Below are 23,561 nucleotides of genomic sequence, written 5' to 3' on the forward strand. Positions count from 1 at the left end.
GGCGGGTCCCGGTGCCCCCCCCGCGGACTTCAGAGCCTGGCTGTGGTTTTCCACATTTTTATTATTAAAAAAAAAACACTTTTTTTTCCTTTTTTTTTTTTTTTTTTTTTTTTTTAAGCATTCTCACGTTTCTGCTCATTCAACCCTCACTCGCAGCCCTGCCCGCTGCTCCTCCCCACGCTAATATTTACAGATGCTAGCGGGCACAGCAGGGAGAGCCGGGGGGCACAGCGCTTGGTGCCATGCGCTGGGGTCGCGAGGACAGACTCTATGTCCCTGCTTCTCCCCACCAGCTGCCTCCTCCCTGCTCACCCGCTGGCTCAGGGGGTGCAGGGGGCCTATGGCACAGTATTTACAGGGTGCCCCCTGGGCACATATGCACACTGCCATTCACACCGAGGACTTGGCACCCACAGACAGGCACAGCCGGGCTGCGGCACATGAGGCACAGGGAGTCAGTGGTGCCCCATTTGGCACACACAGGTGGCGAAGGCGGCACTGGACTAGGAGCAGGACAGCAAATGGGAGGGGGGCACAGGACTGCCTTCATCTGAGCCAGATCAGGGAGCAGTGCTGCATGTCCAGCGCCAGCTCTGCTTCAGGACAGTGATGCCATGGCTGTGCCCTACCGTGGGCATGGGGATGGCACTGGCACCAGGTGTCCTCGTAGAGCTCTGCTCAGGGAACACTGCGAAGGAGCGGGACCCAACCCAATAAATTAGAAGTAGGGTGGGAAGGAAGGGCAGGGCACAGGGTCAGAGCCCATTGGCAGAGCGCTGCAAGAAGGGTACTTTGCTGAGCTCCACCACCGGTGAGCGTGGCTTATTCTGCATGCGTGGCACCCGCTGCAGCAGCTGCTGGGCCTGACGCTGGGCATCCCGCAATTCCTTCTGCCACTGCACCAGCTCGGGATCACTCTGTGGGGAAGCACATGGCTCAGAGCAGAGCTCCCCTGAGTCACCCTTGTGCCACACAGTGGCTTGGGGTGGCCCTCCCAGGAGGGCTCACGGCACACTCACATCGCACTGCAGCACAAACTGCTTGCCGCCACGGATGCGGAGTAAGATGCACTTGCGCTCCTTCACTTGAGTCTCCTCCACTGAGTCAATCTCCTCCATGGTGAGCAGGGACTGCTGGGGGACAGACTCAGCCCAAGCCCCAACAGCTGAACCCCACACCCCCCCCCGCCCGCCTTACCGGCGACTCGCCCTCCCCACGCCACTCCAGCCGGTTGGGGAAGAGGTAGAAGTAGCGGCGCTGCCACTGTGTCAGAAAGGGGTTGCCCAGCTTGGACATGTACCCGTGTACGATGCAGTCCTTGCCCATGGCGTAGTCTGGGGCCCCAGCAACGCAGGAGAAAGGCTCAGTGCTGAGCACTGCCACCACTGTGCGGTGCCAGCGGAGACGCCAGGGACAGCACGGGGGGCACCCAGGCCCACTCACCCTCCTCATGGCCCAGCTGTTTGTTCTTGGCTTTCTTGCGTGCCTCCTGCTTGTCTGTGTCTGCATTGACAGTGTCGAAGACAGTCTCGGTCACTTCCTGCTGCCAGCGCTCCGAGATAGTGAGCGGGAAGTTGCGGTACAGCTCCTGATCACTCTCCAGCAGCTGGTGAGGAGGTGGGGGTCAGCGCCTGCCCCATGCCAATCCCCTGCTGCATGCCAGCCCCCCAGCCTGCTACCTTGATGCCCTTTGTGTCCTCCTCATCAAATGAGCCGATGTCAAAGGCATCAGCTGCATTCACCTCACCTCGGGGTGGGATGAGAGGTGGGGAGTACTGTGGGCAGAAGAGAGGCAAGTGAGGGGGTGCCTGCCTGTGCCCTACAGCTGTGCCCTGTGCCCCTCTCACCTTCTGCAGGAACACCATCTGCCAGTCCAGGCCTTTGAAGAAGGGTTCCTCCTTCACCTCCTGAGCACTGTGGGGCAATGCAGGGTGAATATGGCAGTGCTGCCCACGGTGATGCCACCCGTGGCCCCTTCCCCACAACTGCTGGGACTCACCCACGCCCCATGCAGCCCAGCCGCTGGTTGACGTCACGCTGAAGCAGCCCCTCAAGCAATGAGCGCAACTCAGGGGAGAAGGAGTCGGGCAGCTCAACAGCCTGCAGGCAAAGGTTCAGTTGGCTCACAGTTGCACAAGCCTGCAAGTGCTGCAGTGCAGTGTCCCAAGGACCCTCAGCTCACCATGGTGAGGGTCATGCGATCGATCTCATGCTTGTCCTTTGTCTTGTGCTGCCGGAAAGGGCTGTGCCTGCAGCCACACGGAGTGGGGCTTAGCCATGTCCCTGGTGCCCAGCCCCACCCAGTGCCCTCTGTGCATGCACTCACCCGCGGAGCAGCTTGAAGAGCATGCAGCCCAGTGAAAACCAGTCAGCACTGCTGTCGTATGCTACCCCCTTCTGCAGCACCTCTGGGGCCATGTAGCCATGGGTGCCCCTGGGGTTACAGAGCTGGGTCAGGGCTGTGCCCAGGAGTCATAGGGGGCACTGGGGGAGCAAGCACACTCACACACTGGCGTGGGGTTTCTTCTTGGAGAAGTCACAGGCCAGGCCCAGGTCCGAGATACGGACGTGTCCAAACTCATCCAGGAGGATGTTTGCTGGCTGCCGGAACATGGAGCCACCCCTGAGCCCCAGCCTGGCCCATGGGCATGGGTGGCACCTGGGCTGGGAGTGCATGGTGGGATGGGTGCAACATAGGATGCAGGGATGCCTGCAGGGTCCCAGAGGTGCCCATGGTGCCAGGGGGCTTCCTGCTGGGTGTGGGGTGCCCAAAGGACCTGGAGGACCCACACAGAGAGTGGGTGCTCATGGGGGACGGTCACCTTAAGGTCACGGTACACCACGAAACGACTGTGCATGTGCTCCAGGCCCAGGATGATCTCTGATGCATAGAAGCGCATCTCTGCCTCCGAGAAGACGCCATGCTGGGACAGGTGATAGTGCAGGTCCCCCCCTGCAGCAACAGGCACCAGCAGTCACCCTGAGGATGCCATGGCAAGGTCCCAGGGGGCTGCAGTGCTGGGGACGGGGAACAGCTAGTGGACTCTCACCATTCATTAGGTCAAGGATGAAGCTGAGCTTGTCAGGTGTGTGGAAAGCATACGACATGCACACGATGAATGGGCAATCCTGGCCAGGGAGAAGATGTCATGCTGAGCCAGCAGTGCCTCAGCACCCCACATCACCCCCTGCCCTGTGCCCTTATCCCCTCACCCCAGTGCTGACAAGGGACAACATGATGCGCTCGTTGAGGGCCAGCGTCTCACCCTGCTTCATCTTGATGCGCTTCTTGTCCAAGCACTTCATGGCATACCTGGGGGCAGAGAGTCCCTGTGGGGTCCTGCTGTTACCTGTACCCATCATGCCTTTCCTGCAGTACCTGTGGCCAGACAGCTCCTTCCCCAGCCATCACAATGTATCCCACGGGAAGGTGGAACCATGACGACACTTTGGCATTCCTGCATGCCTATCATCATAGCAACACTGCTCATCCCCCTGCCCACAGAACCAGTCTCACAACCAGACCTCCCTGGCCCCATTACATTTTGCCTGTGTCCGCTTTCCGGCAGCCGTAGACCTCCCCAAAGCCACCGCGGCCGATGATGCGATGAACACTGAAGTCGTTCATGGTGAGCTAAAGTGGATCAGAAAGAGGGGATCACCCCATCGTAGCTACCCCCTGTGTGTCCTGGAGGGGTCCCATACCCAGCCTCAGTCCCCTGGAACTCCCTTGGGACCAGGACCCATATTCCCTCCCTGGCTGTATCCCAAGAAGGAAGGTCTCACATGGATGTTCAGCTCCACGTTTTTCCACTGGCAGAACCGTGTGAACTTGTCACTGCAAGGAAGCACAGAGAAGGTGAGAGTGAGGGACCCTTGAGGAGACCTTTAACATGCATGGCGGGGCAGAGGAGATCCAAATGTGGACAGGACCCTCACATGAGAACAGAGACCCCAGGCCGGAGCTGGGTATGACATCAGCCCAAGTCTCTGGTGTGGAGACAGACAGCATTGGAACTTCTCAGCAGGAGCCCTGCAGCACCCTGAGAGACAGGTCTCCCCGGGCTGTGCTCTTGTCTCACCTCTCAATGAACTTCTGGAAGATGCGCCCACGCAGGTTCTGGCAGATCTCCTCGATGTAGGGCTAGAGATAACATGGGGGTTAGCATTACATCCCCAGTACCACCCAGGTCTGCCCCATTCCTTGCAGAAATTAGGTGGCATTTCTCACATCTCCACTGCCACCATCTGCCATCCAAGGCCATCTGTCTCTGGTGACCCCAGTGCCACCATCCCCTCCATGTCATGGATAGCACTTACCTGGAAGAGGTCTGGGGGCACCTCCTTCTTGCTCAGGCGGCTCTGCACATGCTCTGTAGCACTTTTGGAGAATGGCTGCGGGGCAGAACACCACCACATCACCATGAGAAGGTGGGATGGGGACATGGTGGTGGAATCCCCTGTGGTGTGGCATGATGAGGCACAGCACTCACGTGGGAGCAGGCCAGCAGCTCCTTCATGATGTAATGGTCAAAGATGTGGTGGCTCCGAGTGGCTCGCTCCTCCTCCGAGTCCAGCTTCTCATACTTCTTGATCTGCCAAGGGCATAGATTGCATGGTAAAGGGGCACAGCTCCACAAAGGGCACACACAGTGCACAGTGAGGGACCACATCTCGTGGGCACTTGTGGATATCAGGACCATGGGCACTGAGGGCATCACCTCCAGGCATCTGGGGCATCATCTCCCCCAGGCACATCACAGGACACCCCAGCCCCAGCATCCCATTGTACCTCTTCGTAGAACTCCATCAGGGGCTTGGCCTCCTCAGCGTGGTTGAGGGCAAAGTCCCGGAACAGCAGGTACCCTGGGGTAGAGGCAGTGCTGCGAGTGTGCCTGGGTGCTGCACAGTGTGACACCCAGGCCGAGGGATGCAGTGCCACACAGCAAGGGCGTGGCAGACTGAGGAGGACTATAGGGTTGCCATGAGGCGGAGGTGCCGGAAACCACCAGTACCACGGGAAGGAAACAAGAGGCGCTTCCTGCCCAGGACATTTAGCGCTAGGAGAAGCAACAGGGCGGGGAAGACTGGAGGAGGACACCATCCAGCACCTTTGCAGCCCCACAGCCGCCCCCACAGCCCCCACTCACCGATCTTCTGCGCAAAGATCTTGTCGAATGTCACCTCGCCCCGGTCCTCCAGATACTTCTGCATGACGCTGCGGATGCTAGGGGGCAGCCCAGGGTCAGCGTTGGCCCATATTCCCTCACCGTATCCCTGTGCGCCCCGACAGTATCTGGGGCGCCAGTGCGTCCGAGATAGGGGCACGGTGGGGCTGAGGGCGGCAGGGACAGCAGGGCCCGGCCAGGCGGCCCCGGCCCGACACCGCTCACCTGGGCTCTGGCAGCAGGATCCGTTTGCTGGCGCGGGCGGCGGGCGCGGCCCGGCTCTTCTCCATGGCCATCAGGTAGCTCACGTCAGCCAGCACAGCTTCTAGGTCCGCCATCTTGCGCGGGGCCGAGGCCGGCACCGGCCCGACCCCAGCAGCGACCCGGAAGCGGAAGTAGCAGCAGCCGGAAGTACGTTGGGCTGGGCCCGAGGCGTGCGGGAAGGGAGGGGGTGAGGGTCCGCGCAGCCCAGAGGGGGATGTGCCCACTCCCCCGTCCCCAGCCGCGAGGCAGAGCTCAGACGCTGCGTTTTGTGTTTTTGTTTTCCTCAACTTTTTTAATTCCAAAAGTCCACCCTGAGGAACAAAACAGTTCCGGGAGGCCCGCCCAGCCCCTCTCGCTTATCACCGTAGTAATGCTGTAGGAGCAAAGATCTCCAAAACCACCTCTGGAGAACATCGATGAAATAATAAACAAAAAACAACCAAGCAAAAAGAAACAAACAGCCCCACCGTGTGCAGCCCCCCCCACCCCCCAAGCCCCAACGCAGAGAGCGCACGCTATGGTTTGCTTTAACCCTTAATGCTTACATTTAATTTTAAAGCACAAACATCAGAGATGGACTCTAAATTGCCAACAAAAAATATATATTTACAATATTTCTCCGAGGGGGAGAAGGGAGGGGAGATCGAAACAGAACAAAAACACAACCAAACCCTTAAACAATTGGAACTGTTCTTGCGGGAGGTGGCCGGGAGCAGTCCGGGTGCTTTAAATCACTGAGTGATTTCACATATAGAACTCTCTCTTTGCTTACTGGTAGATCGCCTGTCCCTGCGGGGCTGTGCGTGGGAGGGGGCAAGGGAGGGGGGAGGAGGGAGGTCCCGCACCACTCCCCGTGCCTCTGTCCTTCCGGTGGCAAAACTCAAATAAAAAATAACAAATGAACCCAAGGAGAAAGAAAAAACGTTGATTCTTCCACTGCCTTACGCAGCGACCACCATCAGGACAGAGGCGGGGGGCTCTGCTCCCCCCACTTACAGCACCCCCGCAGCCTCCTCTCCTCCCTTATTGCTTCTGGGGCCCCAGGGGCACACGGGGCTGCGCTGTGCCATGCACCGGGGAGAGGAGCAGCAGCCGGGCACGGGCAGGGAGGAAAACAAAAGAGTGACCCAAAAGATACCAACTTTTTTTTTTTTTTTCCCTCACATCTTGATTTTTTTTTTCCGATTTTTTTTTTGTTAATTTTTTTTGCCTTTTTTTTTTTTTCTTAAAGTGCAAAAAGCTCTCTGCTGCCCTAGAGAGAGGTTCTTTGGACCAACCGCTCATTGCAAAGGAAAAACGGCAGCTAAAATGGGGTGGGGGGGGAGGAGAGGACAAGGCAGCAGGACAATCCTGCCACACAAATCTCAGCACTTGGCAGTGCTGGGCCTTGGCAGGCAGCTGGGGAGGGAGAAGCAGCAGTTCCTGCTCCCCCTGTGCTCACTCACCCTTAGCTGATTATTCAAATCCTCCCTGAGCTCTGGGGGCTGCTCCCCTAGCCTAGCCTTGCACAGGGCTCTGAGGAAGCCCCAGGGTGGAAGCTCCATCCCCAACCTTGCTCCCATGCCCAGGCTGTACAGCTCCTGCCCTCACCCTCATTGCAGGGGAAGAAGGGCCAGGTGAGGGGGCTTAGAGCAGGGCTCAAGCTGGTGGTGGCACCGAGAGAGAGGGTCCGTCCCAGCTCTGCTCCCTCCTCCTTGGAGAGGCCTCAAGCTTTGTGCTAATGGGGAAGTGACAAGTGTTTCAAGGCAAGGAGCTGAGGAAAAGCAGGGGGAAGAGGGTGCGCCCCGTTTCTCCACCCAGGGATGTCTGCAACAACCTCCGCCTTGGGAGCTCGCTGCTGCGGGCACGGTCCTCCTCTCGTACTGGCCAGCTGGGGAAATACCTACATCGGCACAAGTCCCAGCGGTAGGAGGAGAAAGGGCAGCTGAGCAAGGCCAGTACCGGCCCTGCCCACGAGGAGGCAGGGGCAGGACATCGAGGGCAAGGTGGGGAGGCAGAAGAGTGGCTCTCTGAGAGGGGTGGGCTTTTTTTCCTTCTCCTCAGCCTGCCCGGGGGAGGGTCTCTAGCTGATCTTTTGGATCAGCTTCTCATCGGACAGGCAATAGAGGCTGTTGATGGACAGATCTGAGATGAAGTGCTCACAGGCTTTGCGAGTGATCTGCTTGCAACCTCGCAGGTCAATGAGAGTGACATTGGAGATGCGGCGCAGATACAACAAGGCCTGGTCTGTCAGCTTATTGCAGCCTGCAGAGAGAGGAGAGAAAGGTTGAGCTGCAGCGCCAGCGCTGAGCAGAGGAGCAAATCACTATGTGCCAGTAAGCCCAGCAGCACCCACCTGCCATGTTGAGCTCAGTGAGGGAGTTGCGTGTGGAAGAGCCCACAGCCGTGAGGAGGTTGGCAGACTGGTCTGTAAGGTGGTTGCAGTGACTGAGGTCAAGGCGGGAGAGCAGGGGCATGTGGCGGATGATAAGCCGCAGCGTGGCATCAGTGATGTCCAGGCCAGCAAGCCGGAAATCAATCATGTTGCGGAGTTTGCTGCGATTGTCCTGACCTGCAGAGGAAGGGGAAAAGCTGAGGTCAGCCAGTTCAGATCCAGTGACACCTCCTGCCCTGTGCTTGGCTCAGTCATCTTGGCCACACGGTAGCAGCTTACTGGGTTTATCTGTTGGAGGTGTGAGCAAGTCCCGGATCTGAGGGTCCTTGATTCCTACTGCCCACCGAAGATCAAGGGTCCTGAGAAGGGGGCAGCTGGAGGTACTGAGAGCGCAGACTGCAGACCAGGAACAGCCTGCTAAGATGAGGTCTTTCAGGCCTACCAGGAAAAAAAAAAGAGAGATGTAACGTGCCAGCTGGGCTTGGCCAGCTCTGAGGCATGTCAGGTCTCAGCCAGGTGCAGGAGGAAACAGCTTCTCTCCCTGCCTAAGGTGGGACATAGAGCAAGGCTCCGTGCTAAGAAGAGCTGCAAGAAACCATGACAGCAGCTCCCCAAGCAAAGGGACACAGGCACTCATGAGTCTTACTGCAGGCAGGTACCCCTCTTGCTATGCTTCAGCTGCTGGGGAGCTGTGGAGCAAGCTGGCAGCAGAAGACCAGTGCCCAGCCCACACTCACCTGGCAGTCTGTTGACAAGCCATGTGAGCTGCTTTTTGGAGATGTTGGTCCAGCTGAGGTCAAGGCTGACAGGCTGTCTTCTGATGATACCACTCAGTGCCTGGGGGGTGATGGACTTGCACCTGCTCAAATCTATCTTTGTCCACAGTCTTTTGTCACAGCACCTGGGGGACGAGGACAAGGGTGAAAGCTGAGTGCTGAGGGTGTCAGGAACAAGAGGCAGTCATTCTGGGAGGATGCCAGCGCTGGCGCAGCTCCAGCCATAGAACAAAGCCACTCCTTCTAGTTGGTTGGGGTTTCCCATGGATGGGAGGATGCTGGAGGTATCTAACCACTTAGGATACCCAGAAGAGCCCCAGCAGAATTTTGCTGCCATGTAACAGAACTGCATGGCAACTGCCAGCCTGCTTGCTCCCCAGATATGGCAAAGATTTTCAGCATCCCTGCTCCCAGCGGGCAAAATGTTCCACTTAGTCCCATCCCACAGCCATAGCAGTGCTCTCCACATCACCAGGAGCTGCTATGGAGCCCAGAGGTGGAGTGAATCCCCCCTGCTGCAGAAGCCAGGGATCTGATGCTGCCCTGCCCCCAGAGCAGTCATGCCAGGGTCCCCTACAGCCTGCCAAGCCTAATGCCTGCTGATCAAAGCATGCCAGCCCTTCCCTGCTGTGCCATTCCCACTGCTTGTTATCTAGAAACCCAATTCCCCATCCTTGTCTGTTCCCGGCTCTCCATCCACAGCTGTCCTGCTGCCAGCATTGTCTTCAGCCAGTGCCCCCTAAGGCATTCCCAGGCAGCAAACCCATCCTCACTCAACTCTTGCCAGGAAGGGCAAGGGCTGCACAGGATACTGGGTGAGGAAAGGGCGCCAACACCTCACAGGGACACGGTGTGGCATTTGAGTTACACTGCGTGATCATCTCCTAACAGAGGGGACAGTCAAGCACAGATTGAAGAGGCAGTGGGGTGATGCTGCCTGAAAAATGCCAGTGCTGGGGAAAGGAGGAAGGCATGGATAAGATTAGGGGGGTGAATGATCCTTTGCTCCTTCCTCTCTTAGCTGCCTATCAGGCTCCAGGCTCTGCAGATCAGGATATAAGTGGTCCTGGCAGCACTGCCTGTTCCCATACTCACCACTTGTACCAGGTCTTGCACACCCGCATGCACTCGCAGAGCTCCCTGCGGGTGAGGTAGCGGAAGACAGACATCCACACCTCGCGCTGCATCCAGCTCTCCTCACCCTCCTGCACCCGGCCCCCTCTGCCGTTGAGGCGGGCAGCCCCTCCCTCCTCCATGTTCTCATCATCTTCATCCTCCTCCTCCTCGTCCTCCTCAGCAGCCGCCTCGTCCTCCCCCCCACCCCGTGGGTGCATCCGGGCAGGTGTATGGCGCATCACCACACGGGGAGAGTGCTGCAAGTTGGCAGAGGAGGCAGTGATGGCTTGCAGCTTGGGGACAATGGAAGTGCCATGAACATCTTTGGTGGGGCGCTGGAGCGTCACGGTGAGGTAGGAGCCATGCAGCTTAGCCTTCTCTACTTCTGACAACTCCTTCTTGCCACTGGGGTTGTTCTCTTTCTCCCGCACAATGGTTCGCTCAGTGGCCTGGAGCCGCAGAAGCTGGCGCCTCTTGAACCGCTCATCCCTGCTGGCACTGTGGTGCTCGCTGGGACCAGCGCCTGGGGACGAGCGCGTTACCACACCTCGCGGTGACACTGGGTCGTGGATCAGCTGTAGCATGGGGGTGGGCGAGTTGGGTGGTGCGGTCAGGGGCTCCTCACAGCTCCGCAGAGGCCGCAGCACCTTGGCTTGTGCCATGTCATCATCACTCTCTTCTACCTTGCGCTTCTGCAGGGAGGCAGGATGGCAGGTTAGCAGGGGTGGGGGAACATGCTCCTCTTATCCCTCGTGGCTGTCATGCACACCCACAACAAAAAAATTGGCATTTCCTTCTCCTCTTGCAGAAATAGTGTCCCCTGAGGCTGGGGCTGTCTTCCACTCTGTGCGCAAAGGCCCCCTGCCTCTCACAACTCCCAAGATCACAGCTCAGTACAAGGCACCGAGGGGGCAAAAGGGTGCTCATTCTGGCTGCTTGCAGTGCTGGGGGACCCAAGAGCCAGCCATACGTGCACCCCAAGCATGCACATCACCCAGGAGGAAGTGAGAATGCTGCTGGATGCTGTCTGGTGCCCAGCTTGCCTTGGCTGCCCTGCTTCCATCCACGGCAGTGGACATAGTCCTACAGGCAGTGTTGTGATAGGGCAGCATTCTAGGTACTGTCAGCAGCTGCCAGTGGGCTGAATACTGCCATGTGTGCTCTGTTCGCTGCCTGGCAGAAGGACCTGGTAGCACTTGCTGTTTCTGCAGGAACCTGGCTCTGGCATGCCAGCGGGCTCCCTGGGAGCCAGAGATAGAACAGGAGATGTCAGTTGTCAGCCCTGAGGCCAGGCTGCAGCAGGGTCTACAGGCTCCTTCACCCCAGCATTGCACCGTGGTCGCTGCCTGCTGGGGTACCCCAGTCTCCAGCCCACCCTACAACCCTGCCCATGCACTTCCAGAGTCACTACCATGCCCTGGCTGGCCCAAATCCTGCTTTACCCAGAGCAGGACACACAGGACAAATGCCTTCCCCTGCCTCAGTGTAGCTTGCCTCCTACCTGGCCCTTCTCTGTGTCGTCACCCTGGTAGCATTTGGGACATTCCCAGCAGTTGGGGAGCTCATCATTGAGCAGCCCTTCCCCATCCATCTGCAAAGAACAAAGGGCAGTCAGCAGCACCCTTCCCCACAGTCCAGCCCTGCTGGTCCTAGCGCTCACTAGTACTGCTGCTCACCTGCAGGCAGCCAGGGTGAACAATCTCATTGCAGATGCAGCACTCCATGAGCTTCTTCTCAAAGTCTTGTGAGTCCTCATTCTGATCCACCTCCCCACAAAGCGCACATGTGACCGAGTGAGGCAGCCTGGGCTACAAAGGAAAGCAGGGGTGAAACCAGGGCAGAGTGGGACAACTTTTCCATCTCCTCCTCATCTTGCCACCCAAACAATGGAAAAGAACCCAATCCTTCCTGCAGACACCAACCTTGACCAATCCCTCCTCTCCCTGACCATGGTCAGCCACACAGAACTGTTGCTGGACTGCAGCAGTCTTGGGTGAATGGGATTATACCACAACTCACCGCTAAGCACTGCCGGAGGATGCAGGACTGCTTCATACGACCAGGTCCGCCAAACTTCTTCATGTCCCTGCAGTAGTGGCACATGCCACACTCGCCCTGCATGCAGGCCTTGCATTTCCGGCAGCGCACACGCCTCCGCCGGGCACCTGACACAATGGGGGACATTGTGGGCCTGATGGGCGTTGGGCGAGGGGTTGGCTTCATCGTGTGAGGCTTGGTGATGGGTATGGTGGGCAGGCGCACTCTCAGCCGGGCCTGCAGCTTTAGCTAAGGATAGAAGAGGGAAGGAGTTGAAGTGGGCAGATGGCAGTACCCCCCATGGGACAGCAGACATCTACCCCACTGCATCCTTCTGGGACCAGCCGCGATGCTGCATATGCTAAAAAAGCCAGCATGAGAACAGAGCTGTGGATGCACCAAGCATGCGAATGCCATACCCACAGCATGCAAATACCTCTTCTATCCCAGAGGAGTGGCCTATGCCCTTGAGCAGTACAAGTATCCTGTGAAGTCGCAACAGATCCCCCCCAGACAAGGCATACACCAGCACACTGGGGGCTGCCCATGGAGCCCTGTGCTGTGCCCCTGCAGCACTCCCCGGTCAGCATGGAGGTAGTGCTGCCAAGCCCCAGAAGCATGGCAGAGAACTGGACAAACCACACACGGTTCCCCCAGGAATAGCCACCCACTGTCCTCTTTACAGCTCCTACCTTGTCTCTTTTGGGCCACTGGACAATGGGGATGCCTGTAAGTGCCAGTTTGGGGTCACTGTTTGCGTATTCTTCTAGCAGCAGCTAATAGAAAGGGAGAGGAAGAGAAGCACAAAAGACAAAAAGGACAAGTGTGAGGAGAGTGGAATGATGCCCCTGCCAGCCAGGTGGGCTCTGAGCAGATGCCAGGGCCAGGATGCCTCAGGAAAGACTGGCAAGATCTCTGCTCTCCCCATGCCCACCAGCAGCGAGCCCTCCCCACATTCCAGACAAGCTCTGTCAAGCTGACTGCATGAGCACTTTCATTGACTGCATTTCAGCCCCAAGGCCCTGCACAGGGGCAGGGAGAGAGCAGCAAGCTCCAGAGATGCTATGGGATTTGCAGGGGTGTGGATAGATACAGGCCCATCCCCATCCCACAGCCTTAGGACATGCACCCCAGTGCCCCACTGTGAGTTATCCCCTGAGCACCCTGTGTTCTCCAAGGAGGTTGAGCCTTCTGCCTACCAGACATGCCTGCTGCAAAGGTGCTTTATTTATGTAGTGTTGCCATGGCCACGCCAGCAGGAGCCTCTAGCCAGGTTCCCGTGGCCAGGTAGGGGTAGCAACCCTATCCCTATCCTCAGGGACTGGCTCCAACACTGCAACCCCGCACTGATTCAGACAGGAAGCCGTGCACTGCCTGCAGCCCTTCTGCCTCCCAGCCCCCCGTCCCTGGACACAGGTCGAAAGAGAAGGTCAGGGACCAAGGGTGCATGCTCACACACGTGGGTACGCGCAGGAAACTGTGGCGGGGGGTGGCAGTAGGTCCAACCCAGGGGGTTCAAGGGTGCAGTGAGGACGGGACCCCCAGCTGCACGTCTCAAGGACAGGAAGCGGAGAGGCAAGCCCAAGCGCCTGTGGGAGGAAAGCAGGGACCCCCAGCTTCCAGAGCCCCCGGTCCCCCCGCAGTCCCAGAGCGTCCCCGTGTCCCCTCCCTGTTCCGCATGCACCGCCAATCGCCTGACCTTGCGCTTCTGGAGCGGCTGCTACTCCGAGGCGAAGTTTGACGAGCCCTCTTTGTTTCGGTGCCCAAACGGCAAGGGCTGTCCCCCCCTCCCCTTTTTGCCTGGGCCGGCTCAGCTTATGCGGCCCCGCGCCGGATCCACAGCTCTCAGGGACATGACCAGAAGTGCGCCCGCGCCCCCCGCCCCGAGCGTCCCCGGCTCCTCCCCAGCTCCATCCAGCAGCCACGCCGGCAGCCGCGTGCTCCTCTCGAGCCCTTGGGCAGTAGCGGCAGTTTCCTGAGCCTGAAACAATGCTGCTGCGTCACCCACATGCGGTTCCCAGCAATGCTTTGCAACGGGAAGATGGCAGAAGAGAAAAAGAGAGCGAGCGAGCAGAGGGCAGAGCCATTCTGCTGCAGAGCCGGGAGGGGCGACACGGCGGTTACGCCGCGCCAATTGGTGCAGAGGGGCCCGGCGACGTGGCCCACCGCCCGCCCGCCGCAGCACAGCAACTGGAGGAACGCGGCCATGTCCCCAGGTCAAGGGAGAGCCACCCCAAAGCTTCCTTTTGTCTCCTGCATAGCAGATTCCGGGTTCTTGCTGGACGTGAGCAGGGAGAGAGGGCTCGAATCAAGGTGAGGGGAGGAGTGCCCCAGAATGCGGGGAATGCACCCATGCCCTCCCAGTTGGAGGCACGAACATATCACCATCAAGTTTGGGAGCAGCTCTGGCCCCAAAGGCACCAGTGACCTCAGCACTAGAGGAGGACAGACCCGCAGCAAGGTCACCCCAGTTCTCCAAGACCCTTGTGCCCCGCCATTAACAAGTCCCCGAAAGTAGCACTAGGGGAAAGCAGTCGCTCCCATGCCTGACCTGTGGCTTCCTGCAGGCAACTGCAGCTTTTATCTGCTCTGCCTAGCTCTGTTGTCTGACTCAGTGCTAGGACTACCACCACCTCCATCACCACCCTATGCCCTCTAGGGTCAGCTGCAGTGCAATGGGGAGCTCAGACCAGCAGCACAGCTTGGGGGCTTTTCCAGCACATCATCAATGCTAAGCCTGTTGGACCATACGTGGAGGTCACCTCTGCTCAGAAAGGACAGCAAAGGGGTCTTCAGCTCAGTCTACTGTGTGAGAAGCATCAGATGTGCTGTGAAAGCCATAATACCAGCACAGGGAGCCTCACAGCCTGATCTTCACTGTCCAGATCTGGTGGGAGCAGCCCATTCCTCACCCCTGCACCAGACTACCCATGGAGTGACTCCTCTAAGGGCTTCAGCAGGATGCCACAATTGCCACTTCTCTTCAACATGAGCACCAACTGCCTTGGGAACGTAGATTCCACCTGGCAGATCTCCAGAGACAGGGATGGAAGAGCATGGGGAACATTCTGGGCAGATGTAACCCATGGGAGAAACAGAGCAGACGGGAGAGTACAACGCTGGCAGAAGAGCAAGGTGATGGCTCTGATGTGGGCAGACCTTGCACCAGGTACATGCCTGGTGCTCCAACACCTCCAGGCAGAGTCCAAATGCAACTAGTTTGTGACTGTTCCTCTACTGGTTTAGAGGAATGGGGATCCAAAGTGATAGGCAGGAGCAGACCATAAGTGATAGGATTTCTCACATGCCCGTCTTTGCCAATGATCCTTCTCACCAGACCATGGACAGTGATACACTTGGAGGTGCTCAAGGCCAGTCTGGATAGGCCCTAGACAGCCTGATCTGGTTGGTGGCAGGCAACCAACCCATAGCAGGGGTGAGGCTGGTGGGGCTTTTATGTACCTTCCAACCCAACCATTCTACAGTATTACTGAATTCATGGAGATTTTTTCAGCAAGACAACAGTGCCAGATGTGTCAACCTTATTTCTCATGCTAGCAGTCACTTGGATTCCTTCAGGCCCTCTCATTTAAGCTACGGTAGAGCAAATAGCAGCAATGTAGTGTTGCCAGGAACTGTCCAAAGGATGCAGGCAAAGCTAAGAGGTCAAGGTGAAGACAGAGGCAGCTCTTCCTGCTCACAGTCTTGATGCAGCCCTTTCAGGAATGGCTTTGCAGAGTCTCAGTGGACAGACAGGACCTCTTAGCACAGAGCAGGAAGCAGGTCTTTGTCATATCCAAAGTGTCAGGTGCCACCATGTGACAGCTCTGGGCTCAACTCATGACAGGATGCAAAAACACATTTCTCCACATGACCCAGCACACGGGCACCCTGAGACTCATCATCACCACACAAGAGACAGTGAGGAAAGGCAGTTTGCCAGATCTGTGCCTAGGGACACAGGCTATTAGAATACAGCTGAAAGTGTGCTGGGACATTCCGTCTGGTCAGGACCACTATGATTCCCAAGGGAGAAACCTGCTCACAGCTGATATTTCTCTAGAGCATTGTACAATCCAGGCAGGGGCATGGTGGCTCGGACATGCATGCTGCAAACTTGAAAAACCCAGGGGAAAGAAGACCTGCAGTCCCTAATAGGGAGTGCTACCAGGCTCCTGTGGCCAAGTGTCTCCGACATCTACAAGCCATGGGGTCAGTTAGGACCACAGGCTGCATGCTGTTGCCCCCAGCACAGAACAGATTACCAAATGCCCCACAAAGTCTGGAGACTGCCCCTGGAAAAGGAACAACAAGGAGCAGGGTGCTCCTATGGCTGCATTTGGCTGTCAGCTTTGGTACAGGCAACTGAGCAGGTCACTGCCAGGAAGAGAAGGAACGGGAAGTAACTGTGGATTAAGGAACTAAGATGGATTTTGCACAGAATACAGGCTGAAATTCTCACTTCAAAACTGAAAAGGCTAAAACACCAAGGAGGTGGACTCCACGACCTCTGTGATTCACCTCCAATTTTGAATATTCTATGATTTTATGATACACAGAGGCAGCAAAATCAATCAGATATAGCATAGGGTGTAAAGCTGGACAAAGACTCCCATATAAACCAGGATCAACATCTTGTGTGAACAACCCAAAGAATCACAGACAATTCTACCCAAGACAAGGCACTCCAACTATCACAGCATCCAACAGCCCAAGGAAGCCAGAGTCAGAACATGACACAAACCACACTGCAAATGAGCTCTGGCACCCATAAGGGACCCACACAGGGCCCAGCCAAAATCCAAGTCAGGGCTGTCCTGAAGCATCAGCTGGTGCAACATTATTAGCGCATTAGCCTTACCTAATGGAAAGAAGAAACCTGCAGATGCAATACCCCATGACTAGTTTAAGACCATGAATGCAAATGGATTCCTCATTGGGGAAGGGGGGGGAGGGTGTGGAGTTTTCATCTGATACACCAGCAAACAAACTCATCCAGAGAGCAGTGTCACAAGTGGTGCTCCCAAGCCTACGTACCTTGACATCAGCAATGAGAGCATCCTCGTCCTCAATGCCGGTGGGAACACACTTCTTGTGTAGAGGGAGTGACTCTAGCTTGTCTACCAGGCAGCGCAGCCCCTCCAGCTCGAACTGTGTCAGGTGCACCCTCCTGCTCTTGCGTGGACTGCCACCATGTAGCTCCCAGGCCTGGCCATTCTGGGAGCCCCGGCTAGAGTCAGAGGAGTCTACAGATGGGCTCTTTTTCAGAGCTGGCAGGCTGCTCCGGCAGCTCCTGCCCAGTTCGTCATAGTCCATGTTGGCACCATTGGCTACAGGGCTGGTAAGAACAGACCGTCTTGTGATTGGTCTCCTTGGTTCCTTTCCTGCTGCATCCTCCTCTTCCTCCTCCTCTTCCTCCATGTTTACTGAGTCTGAGGAGCTCAGCTCCATGTCTGCCATGAAAGAGAAAGCATGAGACAAGATCCCAGTGGCCAACTGGTCACAGGAAACATTCAATCTTTAAAGGAATCCCCTCAGGATTTATCCAGATTTAATTAGCTATTTCTTAAAGTCTTGTTCAGAAGTTCCTTAAATGAATTCCAAACTTTGGGGGATCTACACGAACTGTCCTTACCTGTAATGAAAATAACTGAAAAGCAATTGTTTTTAACAAACTTAAGATGGACGTTCATAATTCCTATACCTTTAGTATGGTGAGACAGATCACCAGTGAAGCGTATTACTGTCACAACAGATATAAATGGGACAAGATCAGAAAAAGGATGGTGCACATGGCTGCTAGAAAGGAAAAGCAAAACCCCTTCCTACTCCCAGTCACTCTGTGGATGACCAGGCACAGGATGTGGGAAACCTCTTCCAGGAGAGGACAGCAGAGCTGAAGTGCCGATTTATTTTGAGAGGGCTTGGAATCTCCTGCCATCTGGTCTTGGGTGGGACCTGGAACCTCAATCCTGCCCTCCTGATGGGAGGCAGGGGATGTGGGCTTTCCAGATGACCACAAGGTCTCTGAGCCTGACTGTACATGAAAAAGCACCCTCCTCTGAGCCTAAAAATAGCTGGAAGTGATTCTCCAATATCCCCAGAAGGCTTTGGCCATGAGAAAAGTATCCAGTCATGGGCATCTAGATCCTGTCCGAGGAGTGAGGACAGATTTTTTCAGGGCCCTTAGGCAGAGGCTATCCAGCTCTTTCCAAGTCTCAAGAAAGGTATCCATAACAAATAACCTCCTAAACTGCTGCAGAAGCCTTAAGGAGGCCAATCATCTCTTTTGTGAGAGACTCTCTTAAAGACCATCTGACAAAGCTCTTCAAACTCTGCATGCAGGAAGGCCCTGATCAGCAAGAAAGCATTACAGCCCCACAGCAAGGTGCGGCTACCACAGCATCCCTCCCCTCTTCTGTAACAGGTTTTGCATGTATGAGCAAGGCCAGGAACTGGTCTGCTGGTTCTGCAGCTGCAAGGAGCCTGGCCTGACACAGGAGCAAAGGAGGAAGCAGTCTACCCTCTGATTGCTCAGTACGGCAGACAGGGAAATGAGAGGAAACACACAGAGAAACCACTTTGTAAAATGGAGGAATTGAGGGTCCTGAGTTCTATCCCGCACAGCCCTCCCTACCTGCCACACAGACCTGCAGCAGCATGTGAGAAGGAACAGGGGCTGGAGAGGAGCTCACCCATGCTGAGTGATTCCTTCTGGAAGTCCTTGGTGAGATGTGAGCGGCTGGTGATGCAGTAGACATAGCGCTCCAGCACGTACCAACACATCTCATAATAGAAGGGATAACGAAACTTGTTTGGGACCTGCAGAAAAGGGAAGAGGATCAGTTCAGACTGCCTTCTGCACAGGGCTGCAGACTGCTGTGCTGCCTTGAGCAAGCCCAATCCCCTCCTGAAAGGCAGGAAATGCATGTACATGTGTAATAGCAGCATCCATGCCAGATGTCATTCTCCATGTGGAAGGAGAGCAAAGGCCAGGTGGAGCAGACACCAGGTAGTTTTCACTTGCAAGTCATTAACATTTCCTTTGTTTTTGTTAGGATTGCAGCTCTCCACTGTGCTTCCCTCACAGGCCTCCCTCTCCTTAGCACAGGAGAGCAGCAGATGCCACAGCCCATGGTTGTCCCAAGGCTTCTCTGCAGGAGCCACATCTCCACAAGAAACAAGGGAGAGCACCCACTTGTCAACAGCATTCTTGGCTTGAGTTTTCTGGGAGGCTTCTTTTTTTTTCAGCCATCTTTATCACATTAAAGTCTAGGATCAACATCAAACAAGAGCAATGGCTAAGGGCAAAGGCATCGTGCTTGGATGCATTCCTGAAGACCTGCTGCAGCCTTCCTCCTTCCTGTCTGCTTTACCAGGGGAGATCTCCACCACACTCTCTGCAATACTTCCAACCCCTTGGGATGCCTGACATCAGACTTGAGGTAGCATAAAGGAACACAGCAAGCCCTAACGTGCTACAGTCTGTCCCTCACCCAAGCTCCTTCCTGCATATCTAGCAGGGGAGTTCCAGCAATCTGTCACAGGGTGAGATGCAGCTTGCCTGCTTGCACACCACTGCTCCTGTACCCTCCCTGCCACCCTAGGAGGCTGCTTCCTCCCAGCTCTCCTCACCCGTGTGCGGTCTTCAATGCTGTAGATCCGGAGCTGCATAGGGATGTTGAAGCTGTGCAAGAAGTTGCCTCCAAAAACCAGTGTGTCCATGGGAGTGTACACAGCATGGATCCAACCTTTGGGATAAAGAGTTTGAAGAGTTCTACTGAGTGAATAAGGACTCAGTTTCACAACTACTTAAATCCCTACCAATTCCTTTGAAATTGCTTACCAACTGCATTTTTTGGAGAAGGGCTCTCAAAACTGCATAACTTCCACACTGCTCAGCTAGGCTTACTCTGATTGTTAGGCTTTAAACCATACCTAGGTCAGCTGTTAACAGATTAGCTATCGACCTGTCACATCAGCCAGAGCTAGCAGCAGAGGAAGGAGGAGTGGACCATCCACATCCCAACTCTTTGATGAAGGCTGACCCTTGCATTAGCACAGCAATGTCTAATCCTCACAAAACATCACTACTGAATCACTCAATACTCAGCTCATTTTACCCATCTAAGAGCTAGAGGCAGAGACACACCTAAATTCATCTTCCCAAGGTAGCGAGCGTGCCAGTATCTACCTCCCCTCCACAACTTTTTGTAATTCCAGTTTCTCTGTCAGTTTCTTCCTAGTTGCATTATACTTAAAAACATCAGCAGCATCAAGAACAGTCTTTCACAGTTTATTTAACAATGGAAAAAAACCTCAAAGTAAATCAAGTCCCAGTTCCATTGTCTCAGAGGTTAATCCAGACAAGTCCAACATTTTGTAGATCCCAGCATTCCCTTAGGGCAAAAAGTCAAGACACCATGACTTGAGTCACTTGTGCAACCTCTGCTGTTTTCTGTTCCTGTAGCTTACAGCAGAAGCAGGAACATGTGTATACAACACAGCTAATTCCTGCACTACTGTTACAGGAAACAGCAGGTTACAACAGTTTTTGCCATCTGAGACAGCCTGATGGACCTAACTTTTATGTGGCAGTTCTATTAGAAGCCTTGAAAGGGATTCCTTGCAAGGGGTCCAATCATCTTCTCCTTACAAGAGAGTATTCTCTACTGCTAGGGCATTTTACAGACATCCCAGGTCTAAATCACAGCCCTAAAAGGCTGTGAGCCAGCTCCTGCCAACAATTAACTCAGACTGCTGTTTTACCCAACTCTGCACTCCGTCTTTTCCACCTTTGCTGTTTTCTAGCACAGCACTGCACTGGTCGTGCATGCAAGACACTGCTCATGCACTCCCATTCGTTCTGCTTGCTTAACCAAGTCAGGCTTAGGATGTCACTGTGATGGGCTTTGGGAAAGCCTCCTTTTGTGATGAAAGACAGACAGAGCCTTTTGGACACCTGTGTTGAATCTGCAGTACCATGAAAGTCATGTTTTGAGAGCCACAAGCAAGAGAACAGAGCCACATAACATTGCCCTCTCTTCTGCTCATGAAGGAGAAAGAGAAATTTTGTCTGTCCTGATTCTGCTCATCTCTCAGGAGTTCCTTTGCCACAAACCTGGCAGAAGAAAAGATGCAACTGCCCAACCTGCAGTACCTGAGGGGATGACAAACGTATAGCCCTGCTTCAGCTCGATGCGCTGACACTCTGACACTCTATCCCCAAGAAATATGTCTCCCTGCTTCCCTGAGAGAAGCCAGTTTTCATAGAGCTCCAGATTCTGGGGTGTAGGAGGGATCAACCAGAAGATCTGCAAGTAAAGAAAACACATAAGTCACTGTACTGTTAGTAGCTACTGACCATCCTTTGCTTCTTCAAAACTTGTCTTGCTCCCTCCCCAAATATCCAGACATCCTCCTCTTCCTACCCACAGAGGATGCAGACCTGCAGAAAACTCCAGTCAAGTGATCAAAGCAGCTGCCCCATCTGAGAGAGCAAGCCACTGAACAAGGGTCTTCCTCCCCAATGCACCAAGCATCATTCCTAGACCGAGCCTGGGATGCAATGTAAGGCATTATTTACAAAGTCATTGTAAACAGACATAAAGCCAACTAAAGACGAGAGCACTGAAACAAGAGATATTTACTTGTCTCTTTCTGAATGATATGTTATTCAGAGCCACAGATGAACTAGAGATTTGCATTTCTCAGCCTTTGCACAGTACAGGTTGGCCAGTAAATATCAACCCCTCTACTAGGGTCTTCAGACACTGTAGCTTGTCTTATGAGAAATCAGTGGAGCCACAAATCAGAATTATGGGGGAGTCTGGCAGCTACAACTCCTTTGCAAGGAGAAGTACGTTGAAAGCCCAGATTCTTCAGGAGGGACAGTTTGTTGCTATCACTTAACCCAGCTCAAGTCAGTAGAGAAAGATGGGATAGTATAGTTTCCCAGTAGCTGTCCATTTAACCAGTTTCTTCCCACTGCAGAAGATCCTTAATGAATTCAGCCCTAGATGATCGATGGCTTTAACCAGAAGCTCCAGGAATATCCAGTTGCTCTCAAGGGCTAAGTTTAGCAGCTGGGTGCATTTCACTGGGCAACAGAGGTGAGGCCTGCCTTTGATAAATTCTGCACTATATGATATTTGTTTTGCTTATATGGCATGCTGAGCTACCATCAGATTTCTCTGCTCTGACTGCACCAATTCACTCATACAATGTTGAGTCTGCTGTGTTGTTCCCCTGAGGAGCAGTGCAAAGTTTCCTTAACTATAGTACAGTTGACAACAGCAGCTAGCAAAAATTTAAACACAAGCTTTTCCATGCTTTATAGCAGTACCGCTGAAGCACAGACTGTATCAGTGACAATGGGCACATCCAGCCAATGGCTACTGAAGGGGATTTGCTCCCAGCAAGGACTTGGTGTCATTTAAGTTTAACTTGCTGAACATAACTCTCTATGGTAGATGAAGAGCCAGCTAGGGCATTTGACTTCGCATTAGCTAGCTCCTTCAGTGTTACAGCATCTGAATTTCTACAGATCTCTTCTCTGAAAGTGAAAAGAAGAGACACAACACATCCAACTATAAGCAGAGCTTAAGGTACAATTCACCCTGCTGAGGACAGGAGAGAGAACTGGCACCTTTCCACTTTCCCCTCCAGACGGGCTTCCTTCAAACCAGGCCCACATACAATGTCAAACTGGAGTAAGGGATACCTGGCATAGAGAAATCCCTGCTTGACTCTGATTGGAAACAACCAACCAGGAAGCAAACTGTGCACAAAATTTGTAACCTAGTGAACTTTATCTCAACAGAACTGGGGTTCAGTTTTCAAGTCTTGGACTGATTCAGCTACAGAAAATGATTACAGACAAGCAGCTCACACCTGCTTGACACTGTCAGAATCACAGAATCATAGAATCACTCAGGTTGAAAAAGACCTTCAAAATCATCAAGTCCAACCATAACCTAACCATACTGTCCTAACTAACAACCCTCTGCTAAGTCACGTCCCTGAGCGCCACATCCAAATGGTTTTTAAACACTATTTAAATGGTGACTCAACCACCTCCCTAGGAAGCACTATTCCAGTGCTTAACAACCTTTTCTGTAAAGTTTTTCCCTGATATCCAACCTAAATCTCCCTGGTGCAACCTGAGGCCATTTCTCCTCATCCTGTCACCAGTGAGAAGAGACCAGCCCCGCTCTTGCTGCAGTGACCTTTCAGGTATTTGAAGAAAGTAATAAGGTCTTCCCTCAGCCTCCTCTTCCCCAGACTGAAGAGTCCCAGTTCAGAACTACTCACAAAAAAAAAAAAAAAAAAGCCTGTCCCTCACTTTCAGTTTGAAAGCTTCTACTTTTGAAATCACTTAATGTTTTAAGGTGACACCCTCACACATCTGTTGGCTATTCAAAAAATCTATGGACAGTTAAGCTTTAGGAGGCTCTCATTCATCTTCAGGTATTTTTCTTTTGGTTGTTGCTCCTTCCAGAGTTATTGTTTGCACCACACCAAGAGTTGCTCAGTCATGTAGCCAAATGATCCCTCAGAAACCTAAGGCACTGGATGAATGGGGTCATTATACTCTATACCATCCAGCCTTTTGTAAAGTTTCTCAGCATCATCTCTACAGCATGGGTTTTCAGCTTGTGCCTGGTGGACCTCTGAGTGCCTGAGCTACTCCTAAGAGCCATACATAAACAAGTTTAGGGTGAAAAGACCTAAATTCACTGTATGGGACCTGCATCTTCAAGGATCAATAAAAGACGACACTAAAAGTCACTCTTCTATAGCGCCTTCACCTTTCCCAACAGGGAC

The 23,561-nt window shown here is 54.3% G+C and overlaps 2 protein-coding genes across 8 annotated transcripts in view; both read right to left on the bottom strand.

Moving 5' to 3' along the window:
• Positions 1-43: 43 nt before the first annotated feature.
• On the bottom strand, positions 44-5,570 carry GRK2 (G protein-coupled receptor kinase 2). Of its 3 annotated transcripts, none has more exons than XM_019611109.3 (21): positions 5,394-5,569; positions 5,151-5,227; positions 4,793-4,866; positions 4,494-4,595; positions 4,321-4,395; positions 4,083-4,144; positions 3,787-3,838; positions 3,543-3,634; positions 3,214-3,313; positions 3,051-3,129; positions 2,823-2,953; positions 2,507-2,601; positions 2,327-2,434; positions 2,183-2,249; positions 2,000-2,100; positions 1,848-1,914; positions 1,680-1,775; positions 1,444-1,606; positions 1,198-1,334; positions 1,020-1,130; positions 44-917 (listed from the first exon to the last, which is right to left on the bottom strand). In XM_019611109.3, the coding sequence occupies exons 1-21, from the start codon at positions 5,504-5,506 to the stop codon at positions 756-758; spliced, it is 2,064 nt and encodes a 687-aa protein (XP_019466654.1). In that variant the 5' UTR covers positions 5,507-5,569; the 3' UTR covers positions 44-755. The 3 variants fall into 3 exon arrangements, with proteins under 3 accessions (XP_019466654.1, XP_003209789.2, XP_019466655.1); XM_003209741.5 differs by having other exon boundaries at positions 1,020-1,133; positions 5,394-5,568; XM_019611110.3 differs by lacking the exons at positions 2,000-2,100; positions 2,183-2,249; positions 2,327-2,434 and having other exon boundaries at positions 1,020-1,133; positions 5,394-5,570.
• A 447-nt stretch (positions 5,571-6,017) lies between these two features.
• KDM2A (lysine demethylase 2A) overlaps positions 6,018-23,561 on the bottom strand; it is a 33,687-nt gene continuing 16,143 nt past the window's right edge. For all 5 annotated transcript variants that reach the window (XM_085224016.1, XM_085224017.1, XM_085224020.1 and 2 more), the window contains 13 exons: positions 20,896-21,049; positions 19,371-19,486; positions 18,431-18,557; positions 16,773-17,188; positions 12,428-12,511; positions 11,718-11,984; positions 11,375-11,506; positions 11,200-11,289; positions 9,678-10,390; positions 8,544-8,707; positions 8,086-8,244; positions 7,768-7,983; positions 6,018-7,676 (listed from right to left, as the gene is read on the bottom strand). In XM_085224016.1, the coding sequence (XP_085080142.1) occupies positions 7,495-7,676; positions 7,768-7,983; positions 8,086-8,244; positions 8,544-8,707; positions 9,678-10,390; positions 11,200-11,289; positions 11,375-11,506; positions 11,718-11,984; positions 12,428-12,511; positions 16,773-17,188; positions 18,431-18,557; positions 19,371-19,486; positions 20,896-21,049 (2,820 nt within the window). In that variant the 3' untranslated portion in view covers positions 6,018-7,494. The remainder of the gene's footprint in view (positions 7,677-7,767; positions 7,984-8,085; positions 8,245-8,543; positions 8,708-9,677; positions 10,391-11,199; positions 11,290-11,374; positions 11,507-11,717; positions 11,985-12,427; positions 12,512-16,772; positions 17,189-18,430; positions 18,558-19,370; positions 19,487-20,895; positions 21,050-23,561) is intronic.

Source organism: Meleagris gallopavo, chromosome 5 (assembly GCF_905368555.1).
Source record: "Meleagris gallopavo chromosome 5, MGAL_WU_HG_1.1, whole genome shotgun sequence".
NCBI lineage: Eukaryota > Metazoa > Chordata > Aves > Galliformes > Phasianidae > Meleagris > Meleagris gallopavo.

Coding starts and splice junctions, on each gene's coding strand:
- GRK2 (XM_003209741.5), bottom strand. CDS start 5,506: ATGGCGGACCTAGAAGCTGTGCTGGCTGACGTGAGCTACCTGATGGCC. Junction 3,839..4,082: donor TTCCAGAAGTTCATTGAGAG/GTGAGACAAGAG, acceptor GCTTCCTTGCAG/TGACAAGTTCACACGGTTCT. Junction 1,776..1,847: donor AGATGGTGTTCCTGCAGAAG/GTGAGAGGGGCA, acceptor TTCTGCCCACAG/TACTCCCCACCTCTCATCCC.